The sequence below is a fragment of the Ovis aries genome, chromosome 11 (assembly GCF_016772045.2).
Source record: "Ovis aries strain OAR_USU_Benz2616 breed Rambouillet chromosome 11, ARS-UI_Ramb_v3.0, whole genome shotgun sequence".
Classification (NCBI taxonomy): Eukaryota; Metazoa; Chordata; class Mammalia; order Artiodactyla; family Bovidae; genus Ovis; species Ovis aries.
Genome location: NC_056064.1, coordinates 33,495,587 through 33,518,798, shown reverse-complemented (window position 1 = coordinate 33,518,798; position 23,212 = coordinate 33,495,587). Strand labels below are relative to the sequence as shown.

At 43.7% G+C, this 23,212-nt stretch overlaps 1 protein-coding gene across 4 annotated transcripts in view; it reads right to left on the bottom strand.

The window, feature by feature from the left end:
* AKAP10 (A-kinase anchoring protein 10) overlaps nt 1-14,441 on the bottom strand; it is a 41,319-nt gene extending 26,878 nt beyond the window's left edge. For 3 of the 4 annotated variants that reach the window (XR_001043500.3, XM_060395481.1, XM_004012726.4), the window contains exons 1-4: nt 14,206-14,441; nt 6,020-6,067; nt 4,047-4,229; nt 1,743-2,279 (exon numbers count right to left, since the gene is read on the bottom strand). Coding sequence is in view for 3 of the 4 variants with exons in the window: in XM_060395481.1 (XP_060251464.1) it covers nt 1,743-2,279; nt 4,047-4,229; nt 6,020-6,067; nt 14,206-14,293 (856 nt within the window). In the remaining variant the exon portion in view is untranslated. Of the gene's footprint in view, nt 1-1,742; nt 2,280-4,046; nt 4,230-6,019; nt 6,068-13,235; nt 13,410-14,205 lie in introns of all 4 variants that reach the window. The other variant, XM_042255700.2, reaches the window with a different exon arrangement.
* Between the last annotated feature and the right edge of the window lie 8,771 nt (nt 14,442-23,212).

Sequence of the window (23,212 nt, the reverse complement as noted above, 5' to 3'; positions counted from 1 at the left end):
GCAAGATAGAAACTTAGTTTTCAGTGATACCAGGGTAGCAATGAAGTGGGTCCTAGATGCCTGGCAAAAGTAAATGCAAAGACACTCAAAAAGAACCTAATCTAATTAGAGTCCCTGAAGAATTACCAAAGATAAAATTCAAAGACATATGTATTCACAGCCAAAACCCACTAAAACCACAGCCTACCAGAAGTGTGAACCTGCAGAAACAAACCCTGAATCAGATACACAAAAGCTATAGGCACTGGGGTTATGAGATACTGAGTACGTGTTTAATAAATTTAAATAAATAAAAAATGGGGTCAAAAGTAGGACAGAGGGATAAAGGAACAAGAAACTAAAAAATGACCAGGCAAACCTGAAGAAAAATATTTCTAGAAATGGAAGAATTTGCTAACTTTTAGATTAAAATAACACTTTAAAAGACTGATTCAAGAGCAGTTTAGATCCATTTTAAGAATCAACTAACTTAAAGATCTGAAGATGTTACCACCAATCTGAAAAAGCTACATACTACACGATTCTAAGTATGTGACATCACAGAAAATGCAAAACTATGGAGACAGGAAAAAGATCAGTGGTGGCCAGAGTGAAACGAGTGGGTATATAAACCGGTAGAGCACACAGGTTTTTAGGGCAGTGAAAATGCTCTGCCTGCTATCACAATGATGGTTACAAGTGGTTATACACTTCCCCAAACTCACAAAACAGGTTAACACCAGGCGTAAACGCTAAAGTAAACTTTGGGTAATTGTGATGCCCCCAGGTAAGTTCACTGGTTGTAACAAGTGTTTCCCTCTGGTAGGGATGCTGATAATGGGGAAGTCGGTGCATGTTCAGGGGCAAAGGGTGTATAGCAAATACCTGTAGCTTCCCTTCAATTTTGCTGTGAACCTTAAAAAAAAAACAAAACAAAACTGCCTTAATAAAGGCTTAGTAGGAAAAAAAAAAGAGAGAAGATGAAAGAGGAGATGATGACAATGGGTTGGAAGCTGTTTAGTCAGAATTCCAGGATAACTGAAAAATGAAGTGTGTAGCTTTCAAGCTAATAGAGAAGAAAAAAGAAAAGAGGAGCCACAGTCCAGACTCCAGGACTTGAAGTGCAGGTCCTGCCTGGTGTATGACCTGGCAGGCTCCCCGACCTTCCCAAGCCATGGCTTCCTCACATGTAAAACGGGGTGACTGCCTACCTCACAGGGCTGCTGTGACTACTCCGTGAAATTCAAGTACAGCCCCTGACACAGAACCTGATTAATGCTGCCTGCTGTCAATTAACAAATAACTTTACCTGAAAGTTCAGTAAAAGAGCAAGAAAACTAAGACTGAGGTTGACATTAGCCTTTCTGGATAAGGATTTGATTTCAAAATCTGTGATGACCCTGGACCCTTCTTCATTTGTTAATTATTTCTTTTTCTTAGGGGGTCGGCCCTTCTGTTCTTTTTTCATACACAATCCTATTCTAAAACTCCTAAATTTGGGAGAAAATTACTCTAACCCTTTTAATCCCCATTCAAGTTCCACTTTGTAAGTAGATTTTTAAAAATATGTTTATTTTTATCTATTTGGCTGCAGCAGATCTTATTGTAGCATGTGGGAGGGATCTTGAGCTCCACAGCCAGGGATCGGACCCAGGCCCCCTGCATTTGGTTTCTGCAATCTTAGCCACTGGACCACCAGGGAAGCCCCTAAATAGATTGTAAAAACAAAATCAAGATGAAGAGAGACAGCACCACACACTTACTTTTCATTAATTTTCCTGATAATTCCTTCAGTGGAGAAGATGGACTACTTCTACTGGCTACCGTGAGCCTGGAGGACTCCTGGGTTTCCAGGGAGCCCCGATGAGTTCCTGTCCTGGCTGTCTCCAGGTGGAGCGAATGGGCACTATCACTCTCCTGGGAAAGCAAGTGGTTCTGGGAGTTGCTAGTTCTATTATTTAAGTCAATTCCTTCCAGCTGGGCTGAGCCAGAATCCTCCAACCTCCTGTTAAGAGACTCAGTTACAAAAGCTGCCGTGGTTTCGGGCTTTTTAGATGGAGAGACAGGTTCAGCCAATGAGCTCTGCTTCACCGTGTTCAGACTGTGTGCTCTTATTCGGGACCAAGTTGTGGAGTGAAAACTTTCAGCCTCCAACCAAAACTTAACCAAATGCTCCATTCTCCGAAGTTCCATGAACTGAATGAAGTAAGGGAGAACCACGGTGTCATGCAAGACTTGCTCAAGGGTCTTTGAAAGACTTGATTTGGCCTCCTGAGTCTGGTAGTCCAGACAAGATCTGCCTAAAGGAAGAAAAGAGTCAGCAGTTCAGTAACAGATAACAACCCGCTAAAGCTTATTTAAATTATTAGAAGGGTCTTTGTTACTCGATTAATCCTCGTATCTCTTTTCATGGCAATTCAAATCATGTAAATTCTTAAGGGAAGAAAATCTTATAATACCAGTTCCAAAGGAAAGTAAGACCAATAAAAATATTTAAAAAGTTCAATCTCATTAAAAATCTCAGAAAAGCAAATTAATACCTACCATTTTTGCCTATCAAACTGAAAGATGGATTAAAAAAATAACAAGAACTAACAAGGGCATAGCAAAACAGATGATGAAAAACCTTAAATGACAAAATCTTTTTGGAGGATTAGTAACAGACAGCAAAGTCTTAGCCATCAGGGTAATTTTCAATCCAGTAACTCTATTTCTAGGACCTTATCCTGAAGAAAAATTGTGGATATAGCTAGAAAGATGTTATGAACTCTTAGCCTCATTTATAACAGAATAGTTAGATCTGGGATTTTATCTTGAAAAATAAAACCAAAGTTAATAAAACAAAGTTTATTTCACATTTAACTAAATTTAGGTTATGACTATAAACACAAGCTAATTATTAGAAGAAAGAAAAAACTAAGAAAATACTAACTTTCACAGCACGACACAAAGAGACTCATTTTTATAAAATTAACTGAGGGCCTCATCTGTTTTTCAAAAGGGCTTTTCTTCACCCTTTGTAGTTTCTTCTGAAGCACTTCATGTACCACCCCTGCTGACTATCCTGACTTCAGTGTTAACTAGTCCATTGTTGTCAACATCTCTTAAGGAACTTCAGGAAATCTTGAGCCTCTGAAAGACGTAATTTTAAGTACCCTTTACCCAGTCTTGGAGAAGGAAATGGCAACCCACTCCAGTATTCTTGCCTGGAGAATTCCACAGACAGAGGAGCCTGACGGGCTGCAGTCCGTGGGGTCACAAAGTTCGGACACAACTGAGCGACTAACATACACATGCCCAGGCTCCCCCGCGGTATCAAGATCACACTAAGACACTGATACAATTTATCCATCTTATCCAGACTTTCCCAGTTTCACCAGTACTCACTGTATGCGCATTTAGTTCTCAGTGTTTCTATCGTGTGAGTAGACTTGTATAAACATCAAGACAGAGGACAGCTCCAGTGACACAAGGATCCCTTTGTGAGGCCTTTTATAACCAGCTGCCATCCCTAACCATTGGCCAATACTCATCTACCTGTTCTTCATGTCTATCATTTTGTCATTTCAAGAACCGTCTTGAATATATTGTCTCTCAATATATATTGTCTCTCAATATATACAGTCTCTCAATATATATTGTCTCTCAATATAATTCCCTTGAGATTCATCCAAGCTGCTATGTGTAAATAGGAGTGGCTATTTCTCTGCTTCTACATTAACATTCCAATTATCAAGCTTTAAATACTTGCTAATGTGTTGGGAGAACATAAACTCACTATATTAATTCGCACTGCACTGAGTATTAGCGCAGTGAGGCATCCTTTTCACACATTCAGTGGCCAAATGTATTTCTTCTTCTGGAAATGGTCCATTATTCTACTGGGCATGCTTTTTATATTTACAGAAGGACAATATGGAGCCATCCATTACACTAGCTGTTAGTCCAGTTTAAACATTTTTTTTCAAAGCCCCAGGCAATATGGGTCAGTATCCTCTGGCAGGAACTTCACACTTTATACTCAAATCCCTCCTCCTAGAAGTTAACAAAAACTGAAAGTCACTCACCCAGGTCCCCAAAGTGAGCGGCCTCCATGTGGCTGGGCTGTTTCTTAAGTGTTGCGGTCCTGCTACTTGAAAAGGAGTCCATGTTGGCAGAAATGGCATTGATTGCAACATGACTTGGTCCCGCAGCCTCCAGCAAGGCATGATTTTTAGTGCTTTTTTGTGGGGAATGTACGGATATTGAAGCTATAATTTTTCAAAAAATTGTTAAAAATTAAACACAATTTGATAGTCTAAAACTGTCTCCTAAAAGGGCTTTAAGGAACTTTAAAAATTAGATTTTGTAACACCTCTCTTGAGTAAGCATATACACTCAACAAAAAATTCTTACGGAAAAGGTCAATTAACCAAGCAGCAGAAAATTGGAAAGAAACTCCCTATTACTTATATATAACTCTCAAAATACTGTGCCAAAAGTAGAACTTAGAAGAGAGATCTTTCTCTGAGAAAGTTCTCTTTGAGAACCTCTAGGAGTCCAACACGACTGAGCAACTTCACTTTCACTTTTCACTTTCATGCATTGGAGAAGGAAATGGCAACCTACTCCAGTGTTCTTGCCTGGAGAATCCCAGGGACAGGGGAGCCTGGTGGGCTGCCATCTCTGGGGTCACACAGAGTCGGACACGACTGAAGTGACTTAGCAGCAGCAGCAGCAGTGTACCAAAGGCAGCAAACATCTCGAAATATGGACCTTTTTCAATTTCTTAATCCTAGCTTGCTGGCAAGTGACAAATTAAATTCCAACATAAAATTTTAGATTATCAAAAGAATTAGAACAATACTCTTCAGTATTGCTTATTTTATTTTTTAACTGAGTAACACAATTGTTTACTTTTTACTTTTTAACTGAATAACAAAATAAGTATGCTTATTTTACTTAACTGAGTAACAAAATTTCACCATCTAATAAAAACTGATCAAAGTTCAAGCTGCTTAAAGATAAAGCACACTTAAAAATTCACAAAATATATTTTCTTTTGTAGCCTAAAGAAATATTAATATTCTGTTGACTTCAGGATAAAGAGGAACTCATCAAATTCACATGGTCAAAGTAACCCTATGAATTAATTGCTACAGCTGAATTAAAATTCCACTCATCCCACTTATTCCACCCAAATATCAGAAGACTCTCATGAAAGGTCTTTAAGAGGTTTTGGTTTATTGCACTGAACCCACACGGAATCCACCTGACATTAAATTATCAGAAACAAGCAGAGAATAAGGCTGTGAGGTACCCTACTTATTCCCTAATCTTACAAATCTCTTAAATTATAATCAGTGTCCCTCTCACAAATTGAGCATGTGGAGTTAATGCTAGCCACACAACATGCAAACATTTAAAAGAAAAATCTAAAGAATATCAATCTACAGTATTTGTATAAATAAATTACATCTATGAAAATTATATACCATGGACATGGATGTAATTTTCATTACAATTTTCCCATTCCAAAATTTTTGTACATTGACATAATGAAATTAGTCAAAACTACAGCCAAGATTACAGTCTTAAAAAAAGCAGGCTCTTACCTACAAATAAGGACAATATATTGATTCCAATAAAGAACTCTGAATAAATTTTAAATTAGGGCCATTCGTTCAAAGTAATAAAGTGAAAACAGTAAGCATCCAGATCCCAGATAAACCTCAGAAAACCAGGCTTTATAAGTCAGTGGTCAGACTGCTCAGTAAAGAGTATTTTCTGCTTTTAGTTTTTTAAAATAAAGTCAATCAATTTCTTTTAGGGAATCACTGAAATGTGTGATTAGCAAGGAGGACACTGGTTCCCTGGAATCACCAGGACAGCCAATGAATGCTCAGTAAAAGCCTAGCATATGCTGGGTGTTGAAAGATACATCAACTAACAGGGAAATAAGTCACAATCATGAGTAATTATAAAAGAAGGCAGAGACGACCAACAAAAAGGGAGAATGCAACAGGATTAAAGAGCTCATAACTGCGAAGCGCAGACTCACCTTTGACTGACTTGACATCTGGGGTCTTCTCCTGCTCTTTGCTTTTCACTGGAAGAGAGGAGGGCAGCATGATCAACTTCTTCAGCCAAATGCCCCCTCCGCTAAAACTCAGGCCAGCTCTATTCCAATAGGTGAGTGTGTACAAAGTTCTACACAAAAGGGCAAGCCGTCCTGGAGCACGGCAGGGCAGCTGTCAGGGGAAGTTTCCCTTAGAAGCGACCTCTAAATGGCATTTGATCAAGAAGGCTGAGTGATTAAGGAGAGATGAGGTCAGGACACCTACGTTCAAATTTGGGCTCTCCCATGTGATCCTGGACCAGTTACTTTAATTCTCAGGGTCTCAATTTCCTTGATGTACAAAACCTGGTCATTCTTATGAGCTAGTAAAGAGTCATTTCAACAGGCAGGATTTCAACTTTGGTCTGTGGGACCAGAGAAATCACTCTTCTACCCTTGGTTAGGGCTTCCCTTGTAGCTCAGTCAGTAAAGAATCTGCCTGCAGTGCAGGAGACCTGGGTTCGATCCCTGGGTCGGGAAGATCCCCTGGAGAAGGAAATGGCAACCTAGTCCAGCATTCTTGCCTGGAAAATCCCACGGACAGAGGAGCCTGGTGGGCTGCAGTCCATGGGGTCGCAAAGAGTTGGGCACGACTGAGCAACTAACACTTACCCTTGGTTAAAAGCCTGCAGAATGACTATGTGATTAAGATAACGTGTGTAAATGTCTTAGAGGCACCTCCTACTCCATACACCAGAACTCAACATGTACATTCCCAGCGACGCCTCTCAGTACCCATCCCCGTGCTGGGGTGACTGGTGTTTGCAGCCGCCTCAGCTGCATCTGCCAACTGACTCCATCTCCCTCTTGAAACGTGAACTTGGCATGGCTTCCGTGAAACCCCACTCCTCGTTTTCCAGGGGCTCCTTCTCAGCTTATCCCTGGCCGACTTCTCCACCAGCTGGGAGTTTCTCAGGGACAAGATTGGTCCCCCTTCTCTCCACTCCACGTACATATGTACTTCCTTGCTGATCTCAGCTATTCTTCAGGCTTTCAATACCACAGACATGCTGTAACTCCCAAAGTACTCTCTCTAGTCTGAGTACTTTTTGATCTCAAATTCATAGTTAACTACCTTTCTCCCATCTTCCGTAATTCCACTGCCTAAATGGGACATACCATCTTTCCCCAAACCTGCTCCTAAATCAATCTTTTTCTCCTCTCATAAATGATTCCACTGCCCACTAGCTTCTCAGGTCAAAACTCTGGGAGTTATCTTCCACACTGTCTCTGGATCACCTCCAAACCACTTCTAAGAACAACTGGTTCCACCACCAAGTACCTTAGAGGTGTATTTTATTGTATGCAAACTTTAAATTTTGATGTTGTCAAACTTACATTATGTGGATTGAATTTTCCTAAGTCTTATTTCTTACCCCTGTATTTTCTTCTGTATGATTTCAAACTTTGTTTTTTCAAATTCTGGGCTCCAACTCACCTGGCATTTATTTCTGTACTATAAGGGATAGCAAACTACAGCCCAAGGGCCAAGTCCAGCCCACCACCAGTTTTTCATAGTGTTTCTGTATAGTCTACGGCTACAAGGATAGAGGAGAGTGAGGCAGACCAAATACCCTTCTCAGCCTAAAATATTTACTATATTTTTTTTACAGAAAGTTTGCTGACCCCCTGATGTACATAATGAGGAAGTCTTAATTTTTCCTTTTTTTTTGGGGGGGGGGGCAGCGGGATAATAAACACAATTTACTGATTAGTCCAATCTTTCCCAAATGAATAGGAACTTTTTACATACTACGGGTCTGTTTCTGGGCCTACTGCTGTAATTACTAACTATGTAATAGGCTCTGCCAGAGCCAAGCCCTCCATCATATTCTTTTTTCAAAACTACCTTTCATATTAATTGTAAGACCCACTTGTCCTGATCCTAAAACCCTCATGGTAATTTCTTTTTAAACATTAAGCATTGACTTGATCAATCTTGGAGAGAGTTCACATCTTTCTGGTATTGAGTCTTTCTATTATGAACATAGTATACCTCTACTTATTTGGGTCTCCTTTTAGGTCCACTTGTATTTTGTAAACTCCATAGAGATTTCAGTCTTTTATTTTTACTGACTACAGGGATACAACTGAGTTTCAAATACTTATTCTAATGCTACATGTGTAAATTTTCTTAAACTTTCTGTGTACACAATCATATTATCTATGAATAATGACTCTTGTTCCCTTTCCCTTGCAAAACTTTTCCATTTTTTTAATGTGTGTGCTATTGTGAAGACTACGTTAGTTTTCTTTTTGTCTGTATAACCCTGATCTATATTCTCAATCTTTTAAGTTTCCTATGCTCTTTTTAACATTTAAACAGTATAGGTTAGGAAGCCAATATGAAAATAACCATCTCTTTATTGTCCAGGTCATTCATTTCTGTTTATTGTGATTACTATTCTTTATTTCCAAAAAAGAATTTTCTTAAAACTCAATTACAACTACACACCCGTTGACTTCTCCTAGTAATTCTGTTTATTTTACTTTATGTATTTTGAGACTGATTTTAGGTACAAACCAGTTCAGAATTTTATCTTCCTAGTATTCTATTCATTATACCATACTTTACAGACTTTTTTTTAAATAGTATTTTATGCTTTAAAGTATTTCAAATACTTCACAAGCTTTCTTCTCTTTGAATCCATTTATTTTCAACTTCTCTATGTCTTTATGTTTTTGTTGTGTTTCTGGTAAATAGCTGGGTTTTTGATTATTATCCAACCCAAGTCATTACTTTTTAATCCACCTTTCAATGGACTTTTACTAGATTTTTAGCCATTGAGACTTTATTTACATTTATTGTCATTTATTTCTACCACCTTATTTTGCACTACTGACTCTTCTTATATTTTTTAAAATTATTATGAAACATTTAAAACAGAGGCAAGGCAGGTTTAGCAAATCTTAGCATTATACCATATTTGCTTCAGAAAAATTTTTAAAGGAAATAAAACATTGCAGGTACAGCTAAAGTCCCTCTGTGACCTCATTCCCTTTCTCCCTAGAGAAACAATTTCAGAAAGTGAATGTTTAAGGTTTCCATCCACACTTTTACTATTTACCATATTTATGTATTCATAAGCAATATATCGGAGAAGGAAATGGCAACCCACTCCAGTGTTCTTGCCTGGAGAATCCCAGGGACAGGGGAGCCTGGTGGGCTGCTGTCTATGGAGTCGCACAGAGTCAGACATGACTGAAGCGACTTAGCACTAGCAGCAAGCAATACATAGCATTGTTTGAAGGTTTTAAACAAGTGGTTGTACCAATTGCCATTTCCAGCAGCTGCTGCTGCTGCTGCTAAGTTGCTTCAGTCGTGTCCGACTCTGTTCGACCCCACAGACGGCAGCCCACCAAGCTCCCCCGTCCCTGGGATTCTCCAGGCAAGAACACTGGAGGTTGCCATTTCTTTCTCCAGCTCATGAAAGTGAAAAGTGAAAGTGAAGTCGCTCAGTCATGTCTGACTCTTCACGACCCCATAGACTGCAGCCTACCAGGCTCCTCCTCCCATAGGATTTTCCAGGCAGGAGTACTGGAGTAGGGTGCCACTGCCTTCTCCACAGCATATCCTAATTAAATCTTGATACAGTCAGGCTTTAATCTCAACTCCTAAGAACTCCACTCCTGCAAGTAACATTTCTTTCCTGTATCATTTTCTCTGTCTCTACTGAGTTCTTTCTATCAGCCGACAAACAAGCTGAGCATCTTTTATTTTAAAAATAACAACAAAAAACACCCCTTATCCTAAAGGCCCCTTTCAGTTATTGGCCTTGTTTTTCCCTCTTAACTGCAAATTTTCTTGGTTATTCTTTTTACTTTCCCCAGTTCACATTCTCCCCTCAACCGTTTCACTGACGCTACATTTATAAAAGTCATCAATTACTTCCATGTTATCAAAATGAACTGCTATTTCTATTTACCTCAACCTTGTAAGTGTCATTAAATACAATACTCCCTACTTTTTGAAATACTATCTTCTCTTAGCTTTCAAGACACTCCACTCCTGTATCACTTCACATTTTCTTTTCGAGTCTCCTTTGCCAACGGCTCATGTTCCTCAATTTAACTTCTAAAAGCTCAATTAACTCCAGCGCTCTCTTCTTGTCTATAGTATGGCAGGATATGCTATCTCCCACTGAACTCATTCTCCCCTTCTGAGCAAGAGAGCTGTATCCTGGCACACAGTTGGCTAGCTTCTCTCCATTTCCCAAAGCCCTTAAGTTAGCTGGGACCACATGACTAGGTTCTCAGCAATTAAACGTGAACAGGAGCAGTATTTGCCATTTCTGGCCAAAGCTTCTCTTTTCCCTTATTATGGGTCAGAAAGCTGACAGAAGGGGCTATGACCTGGCTTTATAACATGCAATATACCTTAAGAGAAAGAGGAATAAGACAACAGTAGGAAAATGATCCCTGAATGGTCAGGAAGGAAAGCCACCTGATGACCAGGGAACTGGACTGTTACACAGAGAGAAATAAAGGCCAATCTTGTTTGAGCCATTGTACTCGTTGTGTCTCTCTGTCATGGAAGCTTAGCCTTTCAACGTAACTAATTCATATATTGTATGTCTTCCCTAGATAATCTCACCCAGTCCTATGTCTTTAATCATTATTTATGCAAAATACTTTTAAATTCAGATAGAGAACTCAAGTTCTGAGCTCTTTTCAGAACTACAGACTAGTACATCCAACTGCCTCCTTGACAGATCCACATGGACTCACAACAACTGAAGAACTCTGGATTCTTCCTACCCCAAGCTCTGAATTTTCCACAGCTTTCCCAGTTTTCCTTCACTCCAGTTACTTACTCAAGCCATGATTTCTCTATTTCCAAGACCGCCCCAATGCCCTCTTCTCTCCGTCCTTAAGCTGCAGCCTTCTCTCCATCCTGGAACAAAGCCAGCTCGTTCCTACCCCAGGACATTTGTACTACCAGTTCCCTCCAGCAAGAATACAGTTCCTTTTACCTTTACAAGGCTGGCTCTTTCTTCATGGAGACCTCAGTTTAAATACCATCTTCCCAGACAAGCCTTCCCTCTTTATCCAAATACAAACTGCCACCTGGTAAGCTGCTCCTGTATCATTGTTTGAATTCCCTGCACATCATTTATTACCTTCTGGAATTTTTCTCACTTTCATTCACCTACTCAATAGATAGATATTTACTAAATTCCTAACTATATCCCAAGCACTGATCTAGACTTGAGGGTACAGCCATGAACAAAAGTAAGCTTCCTTCCTAATAAAACACATGAGTCAGCAGATGGTGATAAACGCTACAGAAAAAACAAACAAACCAGAGCCACAGGAAGGGAGTGCAGGGGCTGGGGGCTGCAATCTTCAGCAGGCTGGTCAGAGAACCCTTCACTAAGATGTCAATTAATCAAAACCCTACAGGAGAAGGGGGAAGAAAATAGGCTTGCATCTGTAGGAAGAGGTTTCCAGCCAGAGGGAACAAGTGCAAAGGCCCTGAGGTGGGAATGTATTTAACAAGGTGGCCAACATACACGGAAGAGTGCTGGAGAAAGGGAGCAGATGAACACAGAGGAGAAACAGGACCTAGATTATGTAGGGCCATGTACAGGAAACCACTGAGGGCATCTGAACAGAGATGTGGTATAATGCAGTTTGAAAACACACAGGGGGATCAAAAATGGAGGAAGGGAAACCAAATTGAAGCCTAAAGCAAAATAACGCTGTTTCTTTGATCTTCATAAAACCGGCTTCCTCTTGACATTTAAGCTGAGATCTGAATGACAACCCCTCAGAGGACTTCATTAACCACCCAAACTAAATAGAGATGCCAGGGTGTTCACGGTCAGGGATGGTGAGAAGTGACTGGATTTGGGCTATATTCTGGGGTTGACCTAAAAGATTTGCTGATGGATCAGATATAGAGTAGGAGAGAAAGAGGTTGAAGAAAGTACTAAAGTTTTGGCCTGAGCAATTAAAAGGCCAGAAAGGCAATTTATCAAGATACTGAAAAACAGATGAAGGAAGGTTAAATCTAAAGTGAAATTTTAGATACAGGAAGTTGTTTAATCAGTTGACCTCCTAGACACCTACTGTTGTTTGTTGTTGTCGTTTAGTCACGTCTGACTCTTTGCAACCCCTGGGACTGTAACCCACCAGGCTCCTCTGTCCATGAGCTTTCCCAGGCAAGAATACTGGCATAGGTTGCCATTTCCTCCTCCAGGGGATCTTCCTGACCCAGGGACTGAATCCATATCTCCTGCACTGCAGGTGGATTCTTCACTGCTGAGCCACCTGGAAAGCCCAGACGTCTATTGCGTAGAGGTAAAAAGTGGACCAACAGCTGGATATGGAGTCTGGATTCAGGGAAGAAAATCCAAGCTGGAGACGTAAATCTGGGAGTCATCGGCAGATAGGTGGTATTTAAAAATGGTATTTAGAAACTGGATGGGAGCCCTAAATAGGACCATCTCCAGTTTCTATTCTTGCTACAGTCGCCAAAAAACATCTAGAATGATCTTTACAAAGCAAAATGAGATCAAATCACTCCTCTTTAAAATTTTAAAATATTGTCTCCGCACTTGGAATAACACCTTGCCGTGACCTACAAAGCTCTGAATCATCTGATCCTTGTGTACCTCTCTGAACTGCAGTCACAGTGGGCTTCTTTTCTGTTCTGAAGGACACCAAACTCTTGCCACCCAGCCTTTGAACACTATTCCCTGTGCCTGGAATGCTCTTCCCTGGCCTCTATACATTACCTCTTGCTGTTTCTTCAGCTCTAAGTTTCAAGGCTGTCTGCTGAGTCCTTTGACTAACATCAAATCGAAATATGTCTCTTCTCTCAACCTCTCTTTCATAGCTCTTTATTCAATTTGTAAACAGAGAGAGAGAGAGAGGTTTATTGTCTACCCCAGCAGACAACAAGCTCCCTGGAAATACGGATTTTGTCTTGTGCAGTGCTCAATACTGACGGCCAGCACAGTGCCTGGCAACGAGGAGACATTTAAAAGTATTTGCTGAATAAATAGACAACAGGCTATGTGCAACCTGCAATTTGCCTCATTATACCATTATATGTAGAACACTCCTTACCCTAAAAAAAAAAAAAAACCCAAACCAATCATTTTAACACTGTCAAACAAATTAGAGAGCTATCAACCATACCAAAGTACCTTACCAACACAGCTTCCTTGTACCATTTTACCACTTTCATTCATTCAGAGTGGTTTTCATTCATTCATCATGGTTTCATTCACTGATCACATGGCATCAGTTACTAAAACTCCGTGTGTACTTAAAACGAATTCTTTATAGAGTTGAATGGGGTCTTCAGAAATCATCGAATTATCAGCTGAGAGGAAAGTGGGTCAACATTTTTCTGTCAGAGATGACAGACTTAGTAGCAGAGCTGTCACATAAACCCAAGTCTGATTTAGTTCAGTGCTTTCCCCAAACCTGTATTTGTCTGGGAAATTTTCCCTGAAGCAACAAGAATTGAGACAAGTATCACTATCATCCCAAAAGACCCACACTCCTCCATCCTGGATACATACTCTAACGAAATGCCAATAACCTTACCCAAACTCAAAAGGAAGTTGCCTCTACTCAAAAAACTGGGTAGCTACTACTACTGAAAACCAGAAATATCAATATAAGCAGTTTGTCTATAAAGTTAGGATTCCAGTAGCAAGTAAACTTGCTAAGTCATCAAAAGGACTCTTCATTAGGGAACTTCTAGCCGTAAGTCATGTCATTTTGGGAACAGCAGAACCCCCCTCCCCCCATAAAGGGGAAACTGGAAAAGAGCACTCGTTGAAGACAATTTTTTCACGTGTTGCTTTTACACACAAACCCCTAGATATTCTGAAAAGTCCGAGACTTCCGTAATACATTTCCATTTTCTGGTATAAACGCACCACCCCCACCCCACCCCCTGCGAAAAGCTGTGTGTCTGCAGAAGGCATGCCCCAAGCGGGTCCCAGCACACACTTCGGGACCGGCCGGCGTTCGCCCGCGAGGAGGCCCAGCTCCCTCCCACAAGCCCGCCGGCCCGGCGCGCAGGCCGTCCGACCTCGCGGAAGCGAAGGCCTCGGTGCCCGAGGGCCCGCCGCCCGCCGCCCCAAGCCCGGCCCCGCGCCCCTCGCTACCTTTCCGCCGGAAGAAGGACATGGCGGGGCCCGGGTCGGGGCGGAGGGCGCGGGGGGATTGCCGCGGGGAGGGCCCGGCTCCCTTCATTCAGCAACCGGCCCGGACTTCCGGGTCCGCAGCAGCCGCCGCGCTAGCCAGAAAGGAGACTCGTCTTCCGGGTGTGGGCCCCGCAGCCTCCTGGAGACGCGCGGGAAGCTCCCGACGCCATGTTACCAAGCCGCCCGCCCGGAGTTCCGGTCCTTCGCCGCGCGGGGCTTCACGGGAGGCCGCGCGCCGACCCCGCCCCCCGCCACGCCTCCTCGCCTCCTCCTGCGGCTGGGCCTCCTCCCTCGGTGGGGCCCGGGCCCGCACCGCCCACGGGACGCGCGCGCTACCTGCGCCCGGCCCTGGACCCTGCGGCTCTCCTGTTCCTGGACGGTGCGAGGGTGGCCCCTGGCAAGCCCCTGACCCGGCCGAGTGTGGCCCGCACCCCGCGCTCCCAGGGATCGGACCCTGGCGTGGATCTCGGGATGCAGACTGGGTCCCAGGATGCAGGCTCGAGGCACCACCTGTCCCCGCGACTTCGGCCGTGGAGGAGGTGCGTTGCGCTTATTACAAGACGCGATCAGCTCTGAAAGGACAGCAACATAAAAACCTCGCCAGTATTTACCGGGCGGACTCCAAGGAGCATCCTTCCAACCTCCTTCAAATGCCATTTTCCTAGAAACCTCTGACCTCTCTCGACCCTAGAAGCAGAGACGAACCTCCCACCCTTGGGGCCTCTCCCGCAGAACTGGGAATCCCAGTAGCCTCGCTCGTGTGCGATGGAGGAGCCTGGAAAAAAGTAGCAAATCAATAAATGGGTTTTTCAGTCAGTGAAGTCCATCAAGTGATGGACAGAGCAACGGAAGTCCAGAGAGAAGAGGCAGCTGGTCCAAGGTTATTCAGGGTGTCGGTGTTGAGACTAGAACCCGGGGTCTAGTCACACTATAATTAGAGCAGGTTAATAGATTTGTTTGGGTCTGGTCCCTGAGTGGGGAAAATCCCCTGGAGGAGGGCATGGCAACCCACTCCAGTATTCTTGCCCGGAGAATCCCATGGACAGAGGAGCCAGGCGGGCTACAGTGGGTGGGGTCGCAAAGTCAGACACGACTGAGCGACCAAACCACAGGGGCGTGTGCGGTAACGACAGCGGACATGTATGGAAAGGTCACTGCGCAGGTGCCAAACTCTCCGGACACATGACGACTCTTGGGGAGTCGGTGGGAGAACCAGGCGCAGAGATAACCTGCCCAAGGTCACGGCCTAACCAGAGGCGAAGTGTGTGGGACATCAGACCTAAAGAGTCGGCTCCAGAGCCAAGGTCAAGCCTCTTCCTGGGTAAGGACAGTGCCCGGGCAGGAGCAAGAGGCTGCCGCGTCTCCGGGCGTCCGAGTGTGTCCTCCCTGACCTGAGCAGGTGCTAGGAATGGACCTCTGTCTGACAGCGGAGTCTTCAAGGGGTCCGAGCGGCTCCCCCACTGATCAGAAGGGCGCTGACCCCAGCCTGGCGCAGGGGAATCACTCTCAAAGGTCTGTGGTGGGTGAAACCCGGGGTCCTGCCCCCCTTTTCCGGGAAGGGGAGTTGGGCTGACGTCCAGGGCCAGTGGGGTGGGGGTGGGTCTCTGGGTTCCCGGCTTGGTCGGTGTAAGCGATGAGGGACTTCCAGCAGGAGTCTGAGGGCGAGGCGGCTGCACTCCAAGCAAGGCAGTGCGGCGCCCTTTCTCGGGAGTCCAAGTCGAGGAGTGCAAGGCACGCCTCCAGTATCTCTGGGAGGGGAGCGTGAGGGATGTAGGGGTAGCGCTCCAGTCCCTCTAAATCTCCTTCCTCTTTTCTCCAACACAGAATCAACGTAAAGGGCTGAGTCGTGTCGCGCCTTCCAGTGTGGAGGCCTGGAGGCCAAAATTCTGCCAATTTTATTCCCGAGACCAGAAAGCATCCCAGTCAGTTAATAATACCCGTCGTTATTTATAAAGTGCTTATCATGTGCTCTCAAGGGTCCAAGTGATGTATACTCACAATCTCACCAATCCTTCTCCTTCTCCCCTACCAAAGACCCTGTGAGGTGGCTAACATCATTACCCCCAATTTACAGATGATAACTCAGAGGCTCAATGAAACCCACCCAGGATCACAAGGCTAGTAAGGGTTAGGGGCAGTATTTCAGTCACTGTCCCTCAGACTCCAAAAATCTGCTTGTAGCACTTCCTCCTGTCTCCCCCACACACCTAACCTGCTGCTAATTCCCATTTATCCCATGTTCTAGTTAAGATCTCTATTTATTGGGCAAGCATAAGGGGATGAATGCTATTTAGCAGAGCAGATGCCTCCTGAATCATCACCCCTTAAAGTGTTTATACGCTTAGGGAAGCTTTAAGAGTATTATCATTTAATCTTCTGGAATGCGATGATCCACATAGGAACAGAGTTAAAATAAAACAAGAATATAGAAATAAACAAGAAAATTCCACTGGCCCAAATGCCCAGTTGTGACAAATTGATACTTTGCATTGCAATTCTAAGTTAATTTGTTACAGCCATTTTAATTTACACATAAAACAAATTTAATTTTTGTGAAACAAAATTGAGTTTTACTGGAAGGAATTTCTTTCATTATGTTCTTAATTTTAAGAGAACTCTCACAGGCTTTTTATACCAGTTGTATTAATTACAACAAGCCAGTGAGGTAAAATCAGCAAGTTAATTATCACAAAGCCAGTGCATAAAATCAATCTTCTATGACAAATACTACTTACAGAGGACTTCCCTGGTGGTCCAGTGGTTAAGAATTTGCCTTCCAACGCAGGGGATGTGGGTCCAATCCCTGGTCAGGGAACTAAGATCCCACTTGCCTCAGTGCAACTAAACCTGCTCACAGCAGGGAAGACCCAGCGAAGTCAAACAAATACTCTTAATCGAGTGAACTGTTCTACAACAAATATTCAAACGCATGTAACTGTCTATATCAAGCATTTATAACATCATGGACAGTAATCAAATGAAGTGTTTGCTCTTACAGGAAAAGAAAACTCCTCATACCTTTTAAAGAAGCAGAAATTCAGAACATATACTGATATAACTTAAAATACTCTTGGGCTTCGCTGGTGGCACCGTGGATACGAGTTTGCCTGCCAATGCAGGGGACAGATGTTGGATCCCAACTACTGAACTCACGAGCTGCAGCTACTGAAGACCTTGGGCCTAGAGCCTGTGCTCTGGAACAATAGAAGCCACTGCAATGAGAAGCCTGAACACCACAACTAGAGAGTAGCCCCCGCTGGCTATAACTCAAAAGCACGTGTGCAGCAATGAAGACCCAGTGCAGCCGAAAATAAATAAATAAAAATACAGTCATAATAATAACAAAAGAATACTCTATAAAGAATTTGCATCAGGCCAAAAGAAAGTGATATCAGATGTAAACTCTGAGATGTAAGACATTATAAAGAGCAAAAAAGTGGTAAATATATGGACAAATGTAAATAAACATATAATGATAACATTATGAAAGTAATGTGAAGCCAGGGGGCAGAGTCCACATCAGCTCACCCTACCTTATGACACCAAATACAAGTTTGGGGGTCTCCAAGACCACCCTTCGGTTTGATAACTTGCTAGAAGGATTTGTAAAACTCACTGAGAGCTGTTACGTGCTCACAGTTGTAGTTTATTACTGCTAAAGGATGCAGACTAGGCTCAACCAAGGGGAAAAAATGCCAAGGGCAGAATCCAGGGAGGTACCAAACACAGAGCTCCAGTTTGTCCTCTCCCCATGGGGTCGGACAGCATGACTTTCCGGCTTTGAATTATAATGATATTCATGGAGGACTGCCAATGAGGGGAGCTTACCTAAGCCTTGGTGTTGAAAGCTTTTTGGGGGGTTCCATCACATAAGCATGGTTATTGCCCTTGTGGCTGATCTGTCTTCAGATCCTCAAGAGATCACATTGATATCACATGACCCAAAGTCCCTACGTTGAATCATGTTGTTATTATATGGCTGGCTGCAGGCCAAACAAAACAGACCACTCCTATCAGACACGATATTCCAAGGGCAAGAGATGACTTGCCAGCAGCCCAAGGTTAAGGTCAGACTTTCCTTTGGGCAAGTTAAATTATTTTCAACACAAATGTCTAACAGGTTTAAAATTTTCACCAGCGTGGCAGGCCCCTGAATCTTTGTAGGGCTTAGATCTCACCTGGCGTGTATGTGTCTTACCAGGGCATCTAGAGTACCTGCAATTTCTTGCTCACTGGCTGTAGACAGCATGATGTCATCATCAGTGCCCCAGTGGGATGTTCTGCAGAACATCCAGACAATGAAGGGTTCTTTGGGCCTGTACTGTCCAACATAGTAACCACTAGCTACGTGCAGCTTTACAGCACTTGAAATGTGAGTAGTTGAATTAAGATGTGATGTGCTGTAAGTGTAAATTATACACTGGGTCCCAAAACTTGGAATGAAAAAATAATGTAAAATAACTCATTAATATTTTATATTGATTCCATGTTGAAAAGATAATATTTTAGATATATCGGGCTAAGTAAATACAGGTATTATTAATTTTACTTGTTACTTTTTGATTTTTATTATTATTTTTAGTGTGGTAACTGTGAAAATTAATAATAAAAGGAAACCTCAACTAAAATTGGAGTTAGGAAGGCCTGCAGACGAGCTCTCCTACCCTGCCCCTCACAATTAACTACCCCAACAAGAAGACATCAGTTCTTAACTGGGAGATGGAGAGAAGTACTCCCAAACAGGAAGTGTGTAACTACCTAACTACCCCAGCAGGAGGAAGGAAGGCTTTCTTCTCATCCAGCAACAACCCCAGCCAATGGAAAACACAACTGAGCAACAGGCTCAGCCAATGAGAAGCTGTCATCCTCTGAACTTTTTGTTTGCTCCAGTGAACTTTTTCATTGCAGATTTGGTGTCTGCTGAGGGCCAGGTTCCTGGTTCATAGATGGCTGTTTTCTCCTCTGTGTCCTCACAAGGCAGAAGGCACAAGAGAGCTCTCTAGGATTTCCTTTACTTATTTTTTAAAAATATTTTATTATTTAAGTAATTAATTTGTTTGGCTGCATCAAGTCTTGTGGCACTTGGGATATTTGTTGCTATGTACAGTGTCTTTAGCTGCAGCATGAGAACTCTTAGTTCTTTAGTTGCAGCATGCAAATTCTCAGTTGCAGCATGTGGGACCTAGTTCCCTGACCAGTGATTGAACCCAGGCCCCCTGCTTTGTGGAGTCTTAGCCACTGGACCACCAGAGAAATCCCTGGGATCTCCTTTATCTGGGTACTGATCCGAGTCATAGGGGCTTTCAGATGACCTAATCACATTTTAAAAGTATCTTTTCCATGATGGCTTATCTCAGCAGATTGAATATAGTCCCCTGTGCTATACAGTAGGACCTCATTGTTTATAATAGTGCTTGTATTGCTGTTATACTAGTGAATAGTCTAACTCCCACATTTCAACCACAGAAAGTGAAGCTTGCAGCAGAGGGCTCCTGGCAGGGCTGCGTAAAGGGCCCCTTCCTAGGGGAGGAGTGAGGGGTGGGGCAGTCAGGTAGGAAAGGAGGCAGACCCAGTGTGGGACAGTGTTCCTGAGTGGGCTGCCTGTGATCAGGAGGGCCTGCTGGGTCTGTGGGGCTACACCCTGAGCAGTGTATAAACTGCACCCACGGCTCCCAGTCCTCATAGGTGAGGGGTTCACTCCACAGGCCATTGAGTCTCCTGCACTTCAGGGCTGTGGGGACAGACCCCAGGGCATGGTCAATATGGGAGCCCAGAGCAGGGGCAAGAGCACAGTTGGGCCAGGAGGTGAGGTGCTGACAGTTACCACTGCATGAAGCTGTCCAGAACCCATGTGGAACTGACATGGGAGCCAGTGGAGATGAGAAAGGTCCAGAATGGCCCAAGTCAGGGATCAGAGGAAACTGGGCAAACACCATATGCACCACTCCACTCCCCATACCAGACCAGCCAGTTCAGAGTGACCAGGAATGCAGCCAGGGGAATGGGTCTGTAGGGTCTTACAGATGCACAGATTCCGGGGATCTGTAGGGCCTGGACATTTGACTGCCTGTTTGTTTAACAAGCTAATTTAAGGTGATCATTTCAATTCTCATCTTTGAGCACCTACCAGACCTACTTAAAAAAAATTTAATTCCCATAGGAGCTCTTATTTTGCAGATGAAAAAATCTCAGGGACTTCCCTGGTGGTTCAGTGGTTAAGAATCCATCTTGCAATGCCAGGGACAGGGGTTTGATCCCTGATCTGCAAAAATTACACATGCTGCTGGGCAGCTAAGCCCGAGTGCCACAACCTCTGAAGCCTGTGAGCCCTAGTGCCTTTGCTCTGCAACAAGAGAAGCCACCGCAGTGAGAAGACTGCAGACCTCAAGCAGAGAAAGCCTGAGCACAGAATGAAGACCCAGTGAAGCCATAATAATAATAATAAAACAAATTTTTAAAAAGAAAAAGTCTTAGGTAGGCTCTAATTCAACCAGTCTGAATGATTCTAAGGACTAGAATGTAGACTGGACATTTAATTCCAAATTGTTTGTCTCCCTCCCACCAAAGGGCTTCCCTTGTGGCTCAGCTGGTAAAGAATCTGCCTGCAATGCAGGAGAACCCAGTTCAATTCCTGGGTCAGGAAGATCCCCTGGCAAAGGGATAGGCTACCCACTCCATTATTCTTGGGCTTCCCTGGAGGCTCAGCTGGAAAGAAGCTACCTGCAATGTGGGTAGACCTGGGTTCGGTCCCTGGATTGGGACCATCCCTTGGAGAAGGGAATGATTACTCACTCCGGTATTCTGGCCTGGAGAATTCCATGGATATCCACGGGGTCGCAGAGAGTCGGACATGAATGAGCAACTTTCACTTTCACTTTCTCCCACCAAAAGGAGACTAGTGAGCCCAAACCTTTAATAGTCCCCCTTTTGTCCCCCTCCTTTAATTTCCTGTGTACCATCAAACTTATTCATTTAAAATGAATTTGAGTGGCATCTCTCTCATATTCTGCTGCTATGAGGATCCATCCTCAGAGGCTCAGGATCTAGATGGAAGGATGGAGATGAGACTGCAACATGTGCTGAGTGTGTACTGAATGCCAGATATTGTCCAAGGGACTTTTTATTCCAATAAAGTCGTGTTGCATTTAATTCTCACAGCAGCTTGAGATTATTATTGAGGTGTTATTATTTGCCTCATTTTGCAAATGAGTGAATGAGTCTTCAGAGAGGGTAAATGAATTGCCTAAAATCTTTCAGCTCTAAATGTAGAACGAAGACGTGGAACACAGTTTCGCTGCTTCTAATGCCCCCTTTCTTCTTACCACACTGTGTAAAGTTTTTGTTTGTCAAATCTGATGATTCACTTGACTTGAAAACAATAACCAAAATTTGCATGGGTGTCTTTTTAAGAATGGGAAATGACTGAATGGCTTTTCAGTTCCCCATTCTCTTTGCCCTGACTTGAGAGAGTCAGAAAGTAAGCATAAACCCTGGGTCTGTAGCAGATATGCAAGCCACCCTCGGACAGCTTTCATTTCCAAGTCAGGCAGAGCCACAAGTGGAGGATGAAACCTTCCCTGATCTGGGGTTCCTTAGACCAAGGTGCTCAAGGGTGGACTTTGCATCTGAAGACTCTTCAATCCTGCACCTGCTTTTAGGCGCAGATGTTTGTAGGAATTTTTTCTTTCTTTTTGGCCACACTGCATGGCCTGTGGGATCTTAGTTCCCTAACCAGGGATAGAACCTGAACCCCCTGCAGTAGAAGTGCGAAGTTCTAACTACCAGGCAGCCAGGGTAAGTCCCTATAAGAATATTTTTTATAATGGATTAATGTACAGAGAAGCTGAGACTTGCCCTCGCTGTGTCAGACAAGTCAACCACATAGCACAGCAGAGAAAACGGTTAGTAGCCCGGTCTTGTGCAAACCTGCTGTGTGCAGGCTTTTGGAACCCAGCTGGCTAACTGTGCCACCCGGGAGGTGGGAGGTTCAAGGACCAGTGCTGTCCTGCTCCTGATGCAAGGGGACAAGAGGGGTGGTGAGGCCGGGTCCTTGAAAAAGGAAGAAAAAGGCCCTGTTTGGGAAATGATGCTGGGAAAGATTAAAGGCAGGAGGAGAAGGGGATGACAGGATAAGATGGTTAGATGGTTTCACTGAACCATCCAACATGAGTTTGAGCAAGCTCTGGGAGATGGGGAAGGACAGGGAAGCCTGGCATGCTTCAGTCCATGGGGTTGCAAAGAGTAGGACACGACTGAGCAACTGAACAACAAGGGGCTACTGGCAGCTGCCGGGCAAGGTGAGTCCATCTCTTAACTATTGGTTTTATAGTGACAGCCATCAGATTATGAAGGAAGACTGACTCTACCAGTTCCTAAATGTTTCCTGAGGGTCTCTTTTGTCTGTTACGTCACACCCAAAAGAATGTAAGTCTGGGAAGTGATCTGGACATCTACCCCAGCCCTATATTTGTCCTTGGGTCAATTATTTACCCTTGATGAGTGGCATCTGTAAAATGGAAATATCACTGACCTCATAGGTGGTCATACATTTAAAGGAATATATTAGAAGTGCCTGGGCTTCCCAGGTGGCACAGAGTAAAGAACTCTCCTGCCAATCCAGGTGACACAAGAGATGCAGGTTCGATCCCTGGGTTGGGAAGATCCCCTGGAGGAGGAAATGGTGACTCACACCAGTATTCTTGTCTGGGAAATCCCAAGGATAGAGGAATCTGCCGGGCTACAGTCCATGGGGTTGCAAAGACTGAGTGACGTTACAAGTACTTAGAGCAGAGTTGGGCCCATAGAAGTCACTCAGCTGGTAGTAGCTGCTTCTGCTGCTGCTGTTACTATTGCAATGATTTGATTGCTTTTGTTCTCTGTTTATGTTGAAGGTCTAGGCCTAAGGGCATGACAGGGAGCTCATCCTGACATTCATGGGGATTCAGGGCAACTGGGGGCAGAGACTGCG